General features: G+C 45.7%; 2 protein-coding genes across 2 annotated transcripts in view; both read left to right on the top strand.

The window, feature by feature from the left end:
• Window positions 1-13,488, top strand: part of WLS (Wnt ligand secretion mediator) — a 70,851-nt gene extending 57,363 nt beyond the window's left edge. Inside the window, exons 7-12 of the mRNA XM_006125001.5 lie at window positions 406-503; window positions 1,859-1,922; window positions 2,940-3,083; window positions 4,890-4,973; window positions 10,053-10,206; window positions 10,955-13,488. Coding sequence (XP_006125063.2) covers window positions 406-503; window positions 1,859-1,922; window positions 2,940-3,083; window positions 4,890-4,973; window positions 10,053-10,206; window positions 10,955-11,064 — 654 coding nt within the window. The 3' untranslated portion in view covers window positions 11,065-13,488. The remainder of the gene's footprint in view (window positions 1-405; window positions 504-1,858; window positions 1,923-2,939; window positions 3,084-4,889; window positions 4,974-10,052; window positions 10,207-10,954) is intronic.
• On the top strand, window positions 4,980-10,045 carry LOC149523917 (uncharacterized). Its single transcript, XM_089780461.1, has 2 exons — window positions 4,980-6,386; window positions 6,650-10,045. The coding sequence occupies exons 1-2, from the start codon at window positions 5,913-5,915 to the stop codon at window positions 6,818-6,820; spliced, it is 645 nt and encodes a 214-aa protein (XP_089636587.1). The 5' UTR covers window positions 4,980-5,912; the 3' UTR covers window positions 6,821-10,045.
• Window positions 13,489-14,317: the final 829 nt, after the last annotated feature.

Here is a 14,317-nt window from a genome sequence, read left to right as displayed (position 1 = left end):
TTTACCGCCTCTGGCAATTAGGCCATCCAGCCCTGAGGGGAGGGGCCAAATTACAGGTGGTTTACCAGTTGCACAGGGTGTGCCATAGGCTCAGATAGTCCAAGAACATGGGACCCTAAACACACACCCCTCTCCTGGGTGGGGGGGAAGGAAGGACCACCCCATGACAATCCCCAATTTACTTGGCTTCCCAAGGAAGTTATGTAGCTCAAAACCTGGGAGGCCATATCCCACCAGTGGAAATGCACAGAGGTGACTCCAAACAGCAACTAGTAAGCAACCTCTTTCTTGATTTAGGAATATCTTTTGCTGTCATCTCACTAGTTTCATAGTTCAGGCACTCTTTTTTTTTTTTCCCCTTCCCCACAAATTAACTTTATCCTTTTCCATGGCTTGATTCACTAGGATCAAAATGAACGAAATCGTCTCTCTGGGTACTGGAAACAGGTTGGGCCCATAGCGGTTGGTGCCTTCTGCCTTTTCATCTTTGACATGTGTGAGAGGTAACACACACTTTTTTTCCTCTTCATCTCTATAGTGCTATTGTGATTGTGCTCTGATGTGAGGTGGTGTCCTTGTCTTATGCCGCAGTTATTTGGATACAATCGATCTTTATACTGAGTCCATGTTAGTCTGCCTTTTTCTAATAGCTTTGAGACAAGGTTTGAAAAGTTGGTATGAAATTGTAGCCAATCGTTTGGGTCTTATACCAACACTGGCATTTTATCAACCCCCTTTCTGTGCCCTTTCGGTAAGGGAATGAATGGCAAGACCCTGTTCCTCAGATTAGGCAGTAAAGTCATTAGTCCCCCTGTAAAACTGTTTCCTCCAAGCACTCTGCTCAATTTTAGACACCTGAGTAGCAATTTCCCCAATTTCAGTTTTCCCGTTGAGATCCAATTGCATTATTTAAAAGTAAACTTCTTACTGGAAAATGACTGAAAAGTGTGTCTGAGAGAGAAAAATAAAAGGTAGCATTTTGCATGCCTACATATACGTTCTGTAGCAATATTAGCTCTCACGGGGCAAAGATTTTTGACTGGCAGTTCAAAGACTAAATTATTGAGCATTCTCAGAAAACTGCTTTGGAATGGTAAGTGACATTCAGGATGAAAATACAGTAGATATAGTCTGTCTTTTTTCTTTTTTTTTTTTTTTTTAAATGAGGCTTTTTACCCTATTCTGCACTCATTGTAGGCTAAAATATAATTCCTTATTTTATCTCTTCATTGATATGTGTATCAAGACCTAAAAGTTAAGAGGTTGGATTATGATGGAGTGGAAAGTTTTCATCCCAGTTTCCTGTGTTAATATTTATGAGGAAGATTTTTTTTTTTTAATGCATATCCCTACCCATTTGCAATAAATGCTTTTTGAAGCAGTGTGGAGCCATTAATTCTGCATCATGGAAGAGGGGGAGGGGGCTTTAGTACTGTGTAAGTGACAAAAATCCCCTCTCAGCTAGTAAGCTTGATACATTTTTTAAAATGCCATGGTTTTGCATAGCTTGACACAAGCTATTTTGGACAAACAAGGTACAGTCTGTCCCAATTATGACCACAATTGTGCAAGCATGTGTATCACCATTTTCTTACAAAGAGACAAGAAGGCTTTTCCTTTGGCTTTCATAGTATTATGAAGTTAAACCATTAGACTGTTTTTTTGTAAGATTACATATCCACTGGAATGTAAACTGAAGTCTTTCCCCACCTTCAAATACATTCCCAAATTGCAACATGGTATTTTAGAAAAATGAGTAATGTGGTGTTAGAGGTGTAAGAATGTATTTTACAGGATCTTTGACATTTTTTTTTTTTTACATGAATTCTGATTGCCCTAAGTTCTCTCCTATTTTTAGAGGGGTACAACTGAAAAACCCATTCTACAGTATTTGGACCACAGATGTTGGCACGGAGCTGGCTGTATCCTTCTATCTGTTATTGTGCAATAATACTTATTTTGGTTTTGGGGGGGTTTTGAATGAGAAATACATTTTAGTAACTAAACATTTCACTTTCTCAAAATACTTATTGAATCTGATGGAAAAACCTGCTCACTCTGATATGATTGGACTGGGACATTTTGTTTCTGATTTTAAAATATTGGAGGATCTAGACTGCCGTTTGAATAACCTATCAAACATTAGGTTTGATCAAATATTAACGCAGCATGTAGATTTTGCTGCAAGGATGAATTCTGAGATTAGTATTGAGATAAGGGAAGTGAATAGGAAAAATTAGCATCTGCCTCAGCTGCAGAAAGTCGAGGAAATGGCACATCTGGAGTTAGGGTGGGGGTGATGAGCAAATCCTGTCTAATTTGTACCCCCTATCTTGTTCCCTCTACTGGTCTGAACTATAACCATTTTTTCTCTGGGGCAGTTCATATTCATTGCTGACACTTTGGAAGTGAGGTTCTACTGCATTTCTACAAATTGGTTTTTAAATTTGTCTGCTCACACTGGAAGTGTTTTCAGCTGCATTTAATTTTTATTACTAGGCTAAGATAAGGTAATGTGATTAGTTTCACTTCCCCAACATCCCAGTCCTCTTGCAGGAGTCGTCAAAGATTGCATGTTGGCTGGTGATTACTTCTCATCTTCTCTGCTAAACCCTGTCTCTCCATGCTAGCAGACAGAAGTGACAATTCCAGCTTAGCCCTTTTAATACGGTGTTAACGAGGGATAAAATGTTTAAAACTCCTGCAGGCTAAGTGCTTGGGAACAAAAGAGTGTGTGCTCCGGGACTGAGCTGTGGAAGGGACAGAGAAGTATACACATTTGCTCACAGGGAAGTTTTAGAGTGCAGCTTCTATTTCATAAACACTAGATAGGATCATTGTAACAGAATTTTACAAAAGTAAACAAATTATCTGGATAATATTTTTTTTTCAATGTCCTGCTTTGTCAAGGAGCTGTTCCCTTTAACTTTACTGCTCAGATGGCATTTATCATAGTTGCAGGAATCTGCCTTTGCCTCTACTTCCTGTTTTTGTGTTTCATGGTGTTTCAAGTTTTCAGAAACATTAGTGGGAAACAATCCAGCCTCCCAGCAATGAGCAAGGCTCGCAGACTTCATTATGAGGTTAGAAAACCTTTGTTGGATTAAATGTGTGCATGCGATCATTGCTTTAGTATTCCAAAAAGATTGCTGCTGATCTACCAACAAAATGTATCCACTCTCATTAGCTTCCTCCCCACTCATAATTTAGAAAACTTTATCTTTTACTAGTTTTCTCATGCTGCAAAAACTCTAACTGCTTTTTTGTGAGCTGATCTCATCTTTTTTTCCTTCTGATGTTTAGCCCCCACCTAATAGCTTCCATCTTCAAAGTACTTTACAAACACTAACTCTCTCATATTTCACATGTGCTTGTAGGCATTTACTCCCAATCTACTCTTGGTTTCTTTTCAGAGCAGTGTGGCTTAGTGAATAGAGCAGTGGGCTGGGTCTGGCGAGACTGTGGGCCATTCAGTTCACCTCTCTGTGCATTAGTTTTCCCATTTATAAAACTGGGATAATGATACGGACCTCCTTGGCGAAGCAATCTGGGATCTACTGATAGAAAGCACTTCTTATTATTACTATTATTATTACAGATAAGGGAAATGATGCAGGGTGATCATGTGACTTGCCAAAACCATTCAAGGGAGTCTGCATTGGAACAGCCTCAAAGCCAGAATTTCTGGCTTGCCATCCTCTCCTGAGAGCACATTTGCCTCTGGTTGGAGCTGTACTCATCCTGCTTAATTGCTGTTGCAGAGCAGAAAGAGGAACCCACATAGAGTTTGTCAAGTCATGAATGTGTTCCCCCCACCCCCCCTTTGTGATTAAGGTTTAAGGGACTATAAAGCTTTAGTAGAAAATGTTCTAATGAGTCCAATTCTGTGTCTACACAGATCATTTGTGACTCATTTACTGGAACAAGTAATGTACCTTTTAAAAAAGACTGCATTTTGCAGACACTTCCTCTAAGTCATAGCTCTTCTTTAGGCCTTTTTCCTTGAGAGGAAGCACAGCACAGGGCTTGTGAATTTTTGAATTGCAGTAGAGCCTAGGACACTGTGCAAACACCTAACAGAAAGATAGTCCTTGCCCTGAGGACTTCAGCAGTCATGTTGCCCTCAGCCCCCCTGCTGCACAATGGCAGCTGTGCACAAACTTGTAAAATGTCCTCACGCACTCCTCTCCAAGATGCCTGAGTCAGTGTGATTCAAAACTAACATAACTAAAATATCCATCTTCATTAAGTTAAAAACAGATGTTTTAAAAAAAGCAAATGAAGTCTGTGATAAGCACCCCGAACCATGTACATTTTGTCCTTAATCTATAGTTCAACCTATATGCAATCTTCTTAAATTTCCCTACCAAATTTTCTTGGGCTATGGAAATTGCATCCCTTTTAGGTAAACCCAAATTCTAGAAACAGAAAATATTTATAAAATAGATCAGTCTTGATCAGTGTTCCCTGGAAGTGGTGCACTCTGTCACTGCTCAGGAGATTAGTAGAGCATCTACAGCTAGATTTTGTTTCTACTGGTAGTGCACATGCTGCTTTGCATAAAATCAAGAGTCTCCTTCACATTAGCTCTTAGTAAATCAGCTTAATTTCAGAGGAGCAAATGTAATGGAAAGCCTTAGCAGTCAAGACATCTACACTCCACTCATTGTAACTGAGAGAAATTCAGACGTGGGGGAACAGGATATTGGCTGTCACCAGGGTAGGATGAAGGAGCCAGTGCGTGATGTTGATTGTGGGTGTTGTGGTTTTGAGCTCTTTCCCCTCATCCACTCCCATCTTTTCTTGGAAGCTAAAAATTAAAATGGGATTTTTGTCTGCTCTGTTACGATGCCTGGTGTCGTCATCTCTTTCTCTCTCTGTCAAAATAGGGGCTGATTTTTAGGTTCAAGTTCTTGATGCTCATCACTCTAGCTTGTGCGGCAATGACTATTATCTTCTTCATTGTCAGTCAGGTGAGTGTGCTGAAACTAAAGTTGGTAGATAGTGCAGTACCCAGATTCCTGGGGAGCCAACATATTGGTTATATCCTAGTTCAGAGGACACAAAATTCATTGTAGGCAGAGTTGGTTGCATTTGTTTGTTGTTAAGGCTGCCTGATTATTTCCCATTATGAGACCCAGTTTTCAGTTGCTTATTGTTTATAACTTTGGCAAACTTAATTGCTGGGCTCAAATTTTTCATGCAGGCTGTTTGCCCCAGCATGGCTTTTCCTCCCCTAAACTTTACCCAAATTATTTGCAAGATGAAGCTGAGGGGAAGGGATATTTTGTTGCCCATGTTAAAGAAATTCTGGTGACCTTTTCCCTTTGAAAATCTCTCTGTGTGAGAATATAATTACAGGCTGTATCGTAATGTTTGTTCACAAGGCAATCAAATTGAGATTGCACAGGCAATCTTAATACTAAGAATATCTTACTGGGTCAGACCAAAGGTCTGTCTAGCTCTGTGTCCTGTCTTCTGACAGTGGCCAATACCAGATGCCCCAGAGGGAATGAACAGAACAATTAATCACCAAGGGTATGTCTACACTACAGCGCTAATTCGAACTAACTTAGTTCGAATTAACTAATTCGAACTAAGCTAATTCGAACCGCATCTCGACTTAAAAACTTGTTCGAATAAGCATTTTGCTCATTCGAACTAGCGTGTCCACACTGATTGGACGCAGGGGCGCATTTAAGGGCGGCTGAAACTGGTTCTGGCAGGGCATCAGGTCAGTAGTTGCTTTGTGTGGCTGCTATCTGAGGCTCGTGTTTAAAGGGACCCCCCTGGACAGCCGGTTCTCAGCTTTTCCGCTTGCTTGCCTACCTCACCGAAGGACAGCAAAGCGTTTTTCTCTGTGCCCGTCTGTGTCGGTGCTTCCCTTCGGGGACACCGCCGCAGGTGGCAACATGGAGCCAGAGCTCGCCCTGTACTTTCTGGTGCAGTTTATGGACTTGCTGCTGCAAGCCTGCCAGCAATGGCTGGAGGCTGCCTGGTTCCACCTGGTGCACATCAGCCCCCTGCCTCTCCGCCTGGCCACCCTGGGGGTCATGGCGCAGTTGCGGCGGCACCCGGGCGCCAGCGTGCCCCGCCGCATCCGGCGTCTGGACACCAGCAGCGACTGGTGGGACCACAATGTCCTGGAGCGCTGGGGAGACCAACAGTGGACCCAGAACTTCAGGATGAAGAGGGACACCTTCCTGGAGCTCTGCGAGTGGCTCGCCCCTGATCTGCGCAGAAGGGACACTCGCGTGAGGCCCGCCACCCCCCTCCAGAAGCGTGTGGCCATCGCCCTCTGGAAGCTCTTCACGCCGGACAGCTACCGATCCATTGGGAACCAGTTCGGCGTGGGGAGATCCACCGTCAGAGCAGTGCTCATGCAGGTATGGCACTCGCCGGCCACTAGGCCGGGGGCGAGGGGGGCTGCAAGGAGGGGATGGGCCGCCCCAGGGAAAACGGGGTGACGGGGGCGGGGGGAGGAGGCAAAAGTGCCCCGCACCGGAGGGGACGGTCTCTCCCAGCCATACTACACGCCGCCCGGGGGGGGGGTGCTCCCGGGAGTGGGGCGCGGGGCACTGCCAGGGCACGAGCACTCCCAGCCACCCAGGCGCTCCACTGATTCGTGCTTTGCTGTGTCTCTCCGCAGGTGGTCAAGGCCATCAGCCGGGTGCTGCTCCACAGGGTGGTCCGCCTCACCGACCCGGACGCCGTCATCCGGGGGTTCGGTGCCCTCGGCTTCCCCAACTGCGGGGGGGGGCCATCGACGGGACGCACATCCCCATCCCTGCCCCGGAACACCAGGCCTCCCAGTACGTGAACCGCAAGGGGTATTTCTGCGTCCTCCTGCAGGCCATGTGTGACCACCGGGGACAGTTCACGGACATTAATGTGGGCTGGTCCAGCAAGTCACATGATGCCAGGGTGTACCGGAACTCCTCCGTGTGCCAGAGGCTGCATGCTGGGACCTTCTTCCCAGACCACCACATTAGGGTCGGGGACGTGGACATGCCCGTCTGCCTGGTGGGGGATGCGGCCTATCCCCTACAGCCCTGGCTCATGAAGCCCTACACGGGGCACCTAAACCCCTCCCGCCAGGCCTTCAATGCGAGGCTGACCAGGGCCCGCATCATCATTGAGGGGGCCTTTGGGTAACTGAAAGCCCGATTTAGGTGCCTCCTCAACCGCCTCGACCTCGCCGAGCACAACATCCCTCCCGTGGTGGCAGCATGTTGTGTGCGGCACAATTTGTGCGAGTGGAAGGGGGAGGCTTTCCTGCCAGCCTGGATGGCTGAGGCTGACCGCATGGCTGGCCAGTATGCTCAGCCCCGCACCGCCGCTGTCCAGGAAGCCCAGCAGGGGGCCGTCCGGATCTGGGAAGCCCTGCGGGAGAGCTTCCAGGTGGAGGAGGAGGACTAAACTCTCCCTGCATGCCCCACTGGGGCCTTCTTCCACCCTTTCCCCTCCCTAACCTCCCTTCCTAATGTCAAATAAAGACACCTGTTTTGGAAGAAAAACCTCTTTATTTTACATAACTGGGGTGGGTGGAGGGAGGAGTGAGGAGGGGAGGGGGGAAACCTGGGAGGAGGGAGCTAGAAGGGGGTGGAAGGGAAGGGAAAGCTCAGGCTTGGGGGTCCGGCTGGCACTCTCCTGTCTCGCAACACTGCGGGTGCGGGGGCCTCTGGGGGGGAGCGGAAGTGGAGGGCGTGGTAGGAGGGACGGGGGGTGTGGAGGAAGTGGCAGAGGGAGCAGGGGCAGCAGAGGGAGCAGGGGTGGGAGGAGGAGCAAGAGCTGGGGCAGCCGCAGGAGCAGGAGGCGGCAGGAACCGGTCCACCAGTGTCTGGAGGTGGCCTCTGAGGCCACGGCCCTGCTCCTCCAGTGCATCCACACTCCGCTGGTAGTCCTCCTCATTCCTGGCACGCCTGCTCGCCCGGGCGCGGGTGGCTGTTGCAGGTGGGGTGGTGCGCCTTGCAGTCCCAGGTCCTGCGGCTGTGGTGAAACAAGAGCAGCGGTCAGTTCTCCCTGGGGACAAGGTGGGTGAAACTCAGCCCCCCTCTGCAAGGCCAAGGCCCCTGCATGACACCTAGCTGCTGCTCCATGGTGGGCAAGGCCCAGGCACAAGGTCCCTGGGCTCCCTCTTCCCCCCCACCCACCCGTACACATAAGGGGAGCATGATGGTACTCGCATGTGGAGGCCTCCCCGGCCTCGGACGACACAGGTGATGTTGTCTGTGGTGTTTCTCGGGGGTCCTGGGTCCTGGGCAGGCTCCTGGCTCGCGGTGTCCTCCGGCTCCTCCTCGGTGTCCAGGACGGGTCCCTCTGCCCCGGGGTCGATGACCACCCGGGGGGCATGGACGGCATGAGCCCCCAGGATGCGGTCCAGGGCGTGAAAGTGGGGGCAGGCCTCCAGGTCGGCCCCTGGCAGGCAGGCCCGGGAGTAGGACTGCCGCAGGTCCTTTATTTTACAGCGGACCTGCTCCCGGGTCCGCTGGTGGCCTCTGGCGGCCAGGCTGTCAGCCATGCGGCCGTAGACAGCTGTGTTCCTGTGGCTAGTGCGGAGATCGTGGACATTGGAGGCTTCCCCCCAAACCTCGATGAAGTCCATGATCTCTGCAATAGACCAAGTGGGCGCCCGCCTCTTGCGGCCCCGGGCAGGCTCCTGGGAGCCGCCAGGCTAGTCCCGGGAAGAGGGGGAGGGCTGGGCGGCATCGGGTGGCTGGCTCATGGAGTGCCAGGTGCAGGGTCTGCTGGCTGGGTGCTGGAGGCTTGCAACTGGCACAAACTGTGTAGCTAGCTCGTGGCCCTTTAAGGGCTCCGGGGCCGGGAGGGGGGCAATAGAGTTTGCCTGGTGTTGGCCAGAGTGGCCACCAGGGCAAGCTGGGAAGGGTTAGCCTCCCACTAGTTCGAATTAAGTGGCTACACAGCCCTTAATTCAAACTAGCTAATTCGAACTAGGCGTTAGTCCTCGTAGAATGAGGTTTACCTAGTTCGAATTAAGTTTGAACTAGCGGAGCGCTAGTGTAGCGCCTATCAAAGTTAATTTGAACTAACGTCTGTTAGTTCGAATTAACTTTGTAGTGTAGACATACCCCAAGTGATGCACCCTCTGTCTTTCATTCCCAGCTTCTGGAAAACAGAGACAAGGATCACTATCCCTGCCTATTCTTGCTAATAGCCAATGATTGACCTATCTTCCATGATTTATCTAGTTCTTTATTTAGGGTTGTTGGGTTTTTTTTGTTTTTGTTTTTTAATTCTGGTAAGATGAGTCCTATTTAAAACTACTATTCAGTTGAAGCAATTGGCTTGAAGTTCTACCCAAATTTGGCAATTCGTTTTGTCTGGCTACTCTTGTGAAGTTTGGTATTTTTGTTTGTTTAAAGACTATGTTCTGCCACTGATCCTTTTTTTGGGTGGGGGAAGCAGAACTTGTTGTTTGTGGAATTTTGCTTCCAAGCCGATGGTATGCTATGGCCCCAAATGACTTGCTAATTTGGCTTTTAAAATGGAAGACCTTTTATTTTGTTTTCAAAAGGTTAATATTAAATTACAGACTGTTTCTTAATTCTCCATAGAGTCTTGTGTCTGATTCTTCATATCAGGATCTAATACTATGAGCTCTAGGTCTCTGCCATAAGACTGAAGCAGTGAGATGTGCTGGATGCCATTAGTTCTTTGCATTATTCATGCTGCTTTCTTCTATAAAAGGTTTATTTATAGGCCTTCTAAAGTGTTCAGACTTAGCTAGTTTCCCAGGTACTGCTTGAAATACTTAGCCTCACTAAAATCTTGTATGACTGGAATGGTCTAACTTGAATCTTGTGCATGTGCCAATCCTTATAAATTGGTAGCAGGGGAAAATACTTTTTTGTATAGGCTTTACTTCCATGTGTTGTTTGGACACGAATTGTCCGTGAATTTTCTTCTGTCTTAATTTCAGATTTCTCTGTAGCGGCTTTTAGAAACGTATTTGCTTTCCAGATTCTTGCTCGTCATATGAGAATTCTCCTTTCTTATCTGTCCCTATTGAATCTCTGCTTTCTTATGGACAGGTGACTGAAGGCCACTGGAAATGGGGGGACTTCGAAGTACAAGTGAACAGTGCCTTCTTCACAGGCATCTATGGGATGTGGAACCTCTATGTCTTTGCTCTTATGTTCCTATATGCTCCATCACACAAGAATTATGGTGAAGATCAGTCCAATGGTAAACTTGGTTTTTGATGTGGCTTTAAATTAATTGCATATAAATACGAGGTTGAAAGGGCTTGGGGACAGCATTGCATAGCTGGGGAGGAAGAATGAGGAAAAGATAGAAGACTGAGGAACGGAACTAAATGCAGGTTGAACCTCTCTAGTCTGGCACCCTTGACCTGATCGGTGCCAAACAAGAGAATTTACCAGACCATGGGAGGTCAATATTGCCTAGCAGCATTGCCAACACTTCCACTGCTTGCTGGCTTCTGAAAAGACATTAAGGGGTAAACTAGTGCTAAATAACTGAACTGAACACAGAGAGCCAGGGCTGATGCCTATAAACAAATTTTATGGGTCTGTGGGAAATTTGGCCACACCCATGATAAGTGGACATTTGGCTAACTAAAATCATGCCAGACCCTGGATGTTGCCAGACCAGACTGTTCCAGGTTAGAGAGGTTTCGTTTGTAGTTTGTTTCCTGAATTTAGGGTTGGTTTCCCTTTTCATGTGCTTTAGTAGCACAGTGGCGCTCCAGTATTAGCTCCTATAATTGCGTGTCTGGACTGAAAACTAGGCAAGGCAACATTCTCCTCTTCAAATCAATCTGAATTCAAGGAATCCTGGAAATACTTCTTAGTCCTCAGTTTTGGAAAAACTTATCACTTCCAAAACGTTAGGGGAATTTTAACCTGAAGGTCACGCTCTAGTTCCCACTCCTTGTTGTAGTATCAGGCTAAAACCTGACTTTCTATTTCAGGTGACCTGGGCGTAAGTAGCGGGGAGGCACTTCAGCTGACCACCACAATCACCCACGTGGATGGGCCAACTGAGGTTTACAAGCTGTCTCGCAAGGAGGCTCAGGAGTAACTCCTGGAACACCTCGCTTGGGACAAATGCAGTGAAGTACAGTACACAGAATGAGACAACGTGCTCCCTGGGGAGACGTCCGATGTAGCTCACTCTACAAATGCCCAGTATTTATAGTGTGTGTTCACTAAGGAGTGACTCTAAAATAGAACCTTTGTAAACTCTCTTTAATATGATGTAGTTCTGTTTGGGGGAGGGCAGGTGCTATGTATGCTATATCGTACACAGACATGCAGAAAGAACACTAAAGGTACAAAGTGAAACGTTCAAGAGTTAAAAGCCAGGATTTATGTTGCCTGCAGAACTTTAGTTTGGCTCCTTGTGTGTATGCAGGGTGATAGTCTTTAATTACTGGGGGTTTACACTCGTTCAATGCACAAAATGGACAGTGCTCAGTTAAGCGCAGATTTTCACTATTTGGTTTTGTGTGTAATTTCCTAAAGCCAGTGAAAATACAATATTGTATTATGCATCTAACCATGTTGACATCCTTCACTTCCCATTTGGGTCTTTGGTAGGTTTCAGGCCTTTAGACCCAAAGCACAGATCTCTGCAAATTAGGTTAACAGAGCAACTGGTAACAGTAGTGGAGGAAGGGAATAGACTAGGATATGTGTGTTCTGGGCGAGCAGAACAGAGGGGAGGGACTATGACTGGATGGAAGGAGATTAATAAGATGAGCTAGAGCTGTGGTGAGCAAGACAAAGACAGTTCAAATCATAGAGGGTTTTTGCTGTGAATCTAAGGATTCCAAATCTGCCGATGATTCATGCACAGTCATTTTTCAGTTTGCTTTTTTTAAAGCCTAGGAAATCACGAACAGTAAACTCCATTACACTAGTGTGAGGGTTGCAAAGTGAAGCACTCTGAAATTAGGAAACGCCAGTATTAAGCTTGCCTGTGGAATTTTAATATGACCACCTTGTTCATATACATCATGACCCAGATTTTAATTGCATGATCTCACATTATTTCCTGCCCCCAAAGACACTTTATGCCTTATCCAGGGAAACAGGCTGGACTTGTTGCAGGAATAAATCAGGGATGTGTAGTGAAGGACACTGCTGTCTATAGCATCCATATCACTAAATGTGTGTGTGCTTCAGTTTCTAGCTGCACACCTGGGCTATGTCTACACTGGCGGCTTCTTGCGCAAGAACATCTTGAACAAGGGTTCTTGTGCAAGAAGTCTTGCGCAAGAAAAAGTCCACACTGCCATGTGTGAGCTGTGCTTTTTGCGCAAGAGCGCCCATGGCAGTGTGGATGCTCTCTTGCGCAAGAAAGCTCTGATGGCCATTTTAGCCAGAGGGTTTTCTTGAGCAAGAAATCCCTGCCGAGCATCCACACTGCCCTCTTGGCAAGAGCTCCTGCGCAAGAGGGCTTTCACCTGTTAAAAAAGAGCGTAGTTCTCAAGCAAGAAACCCTCTCTTACCATGCCGTCCTGTAAATTTCCTTGTGCAAGAGGAAAGGAAGGAAGGTACAGTGTGGACCCTCTGCGGGTTTCCCGTGCAAGAATGGCCATACTTGTGCAAGAAGCCATGAGTGTAGACATAACCCTGGAGGTATTGGGGATCAAACTTGCAGAATTGCGAAGTGCTCCAGTTTAAGTCAAGTGGCACTGTGCTGCAAACATAAAGTGCTGTGAAAATTACCAGCACTCTTAAAAACAAGGCCTTAGCCTTCTCAAGTGAGGCCCCAGAAATTTAATGGGGACACTGAAAATTTTGGCCCTAATTTCTGTAAATGAATTAATTCTGCCTCTATTCAAGGGTGCATATGAAGATCAATATATTTGTGTGTGAAGCACTGTGAGAGCACGAGGAGGAAATAAATAATTTTCTTTCTAATGCACAGTTTTTGGATGGATTTGTCAAAGTCTGGATTCATAATGAGGAGAATAGAGATACTGAATAAATATGTGCTCATATAATGAGGCAGGGGTCCTCTGGAGACAAATACAGGCAAGCATATAATTAAAGACTGTAACATAAAACATGCTCAAGGGGCAGAGTAATTGTGGCATTTCACGACTTTTGAGAGTTTGACTCTGCAACCTTAATATTACTTTAACATTAGGTTTTTATGCAATACCTATGTACTTTGAATAAATTCATCCCCCATTTTCTTTTATAACGTAGTGTAACATTGCATGTTGTAAAGATTAATTTTTATTATTCATTTCAGCTTTAAAACCAAATCTTGTGTGTTAAACACTAACAAGTCTGTTATGGTGTAGATGTCTTTTTTTATATCTGAAACTATTAAGTACCACTTGCATACCAGAAACTGTTTTTGGATCGTATTAACTTTTTTTGGTGTTTTTTGTGTTTTGTGTTTTGTTTTTATGTTCTCTTTTTACAAAATGCTGTAAGCAGTCTGGGAAAGTGTAGATTTGTTAATTTAAATAAAATATACATTATTGTGGTTTGGGGTTTGTCCTGGTTCATTGACTGAAGAAATTGTAGCTCCCCCTTTTTTTTTTTTTATTGTTTGTCTGCAGAACTACAGTGGACAGACCAGTAGCAGAACTATGCCTTACTAATCTCTATTTTGGCCTTAACAAAACAAATAAATGAAACCAAAAAATACCATATTGGTTTTTTTTTTATTATTATTATCATTATCTTTTGGAAGCTGGAATTCTTTTGTATAACTCTTATGGGACAAGATGACTAATGTAAACAACTTGTCACTTGAAATGTGATGAGATGCTGGAAAACAGTACCTCGGTGCCTGAACTCCTTCTCTCCAATTCCTCACTTTGTTAATTAAGTGCTTCTAAAGTGATTCAGGTCTTGCTTTCACAGGGCCAGATCCCATGCCTTCTCAAGTCAATGGGAACTGAAGTGGGGCTGGTCTCAATATCACAGGTATTTGACATTGGACCCAGCGGCTGACTAGAACCCCCGTTCTGTTGTCTTGCACTTCAAACCAACTTTCCTAGCTAGTTTGGCCTGTACATGTACTACCAAGAAGTGTACTGTAAAGGAAAAGGTAATGTATTAATTACAGTAATTTGAACTGACAAACTTATGGGAGATCGTTACCTGATGTTTGAGCTATAAAGTATTATTTTGCATGATATTATATTGTTCATGAGAACTAGGAAACTGTCAGGAATCATTAGTTACCTTGGTCAGAAAGAGTATGTCTACACATCAAAGTTATTTTGGGATAGCTACCCCGTGTCTTCAAGTCACCTGTTAATGTTTTGAAATATTTTTTGAAATAACGGGCGTGCTTTTTTGGCATC

This window comes from Pelodiscus sinensis, chromosome 9, assembly GCF_052426305.1.
Source record: "Pelodiscus sinensis isolate ZL-2025 chromosome 9, ASM5242630v1, whole genome shotgun sequence".
Lineage (NCBI taxonomy): Eukaryota > Metazoa > Chordata > Testudines > Trionychidae > Pelodiscus > Pelodiscus sinensis.
Note: the sequence above shows the minus strand (reverse complement) of the source record. Positions and strands in the feature narration are given on the sequence as shown.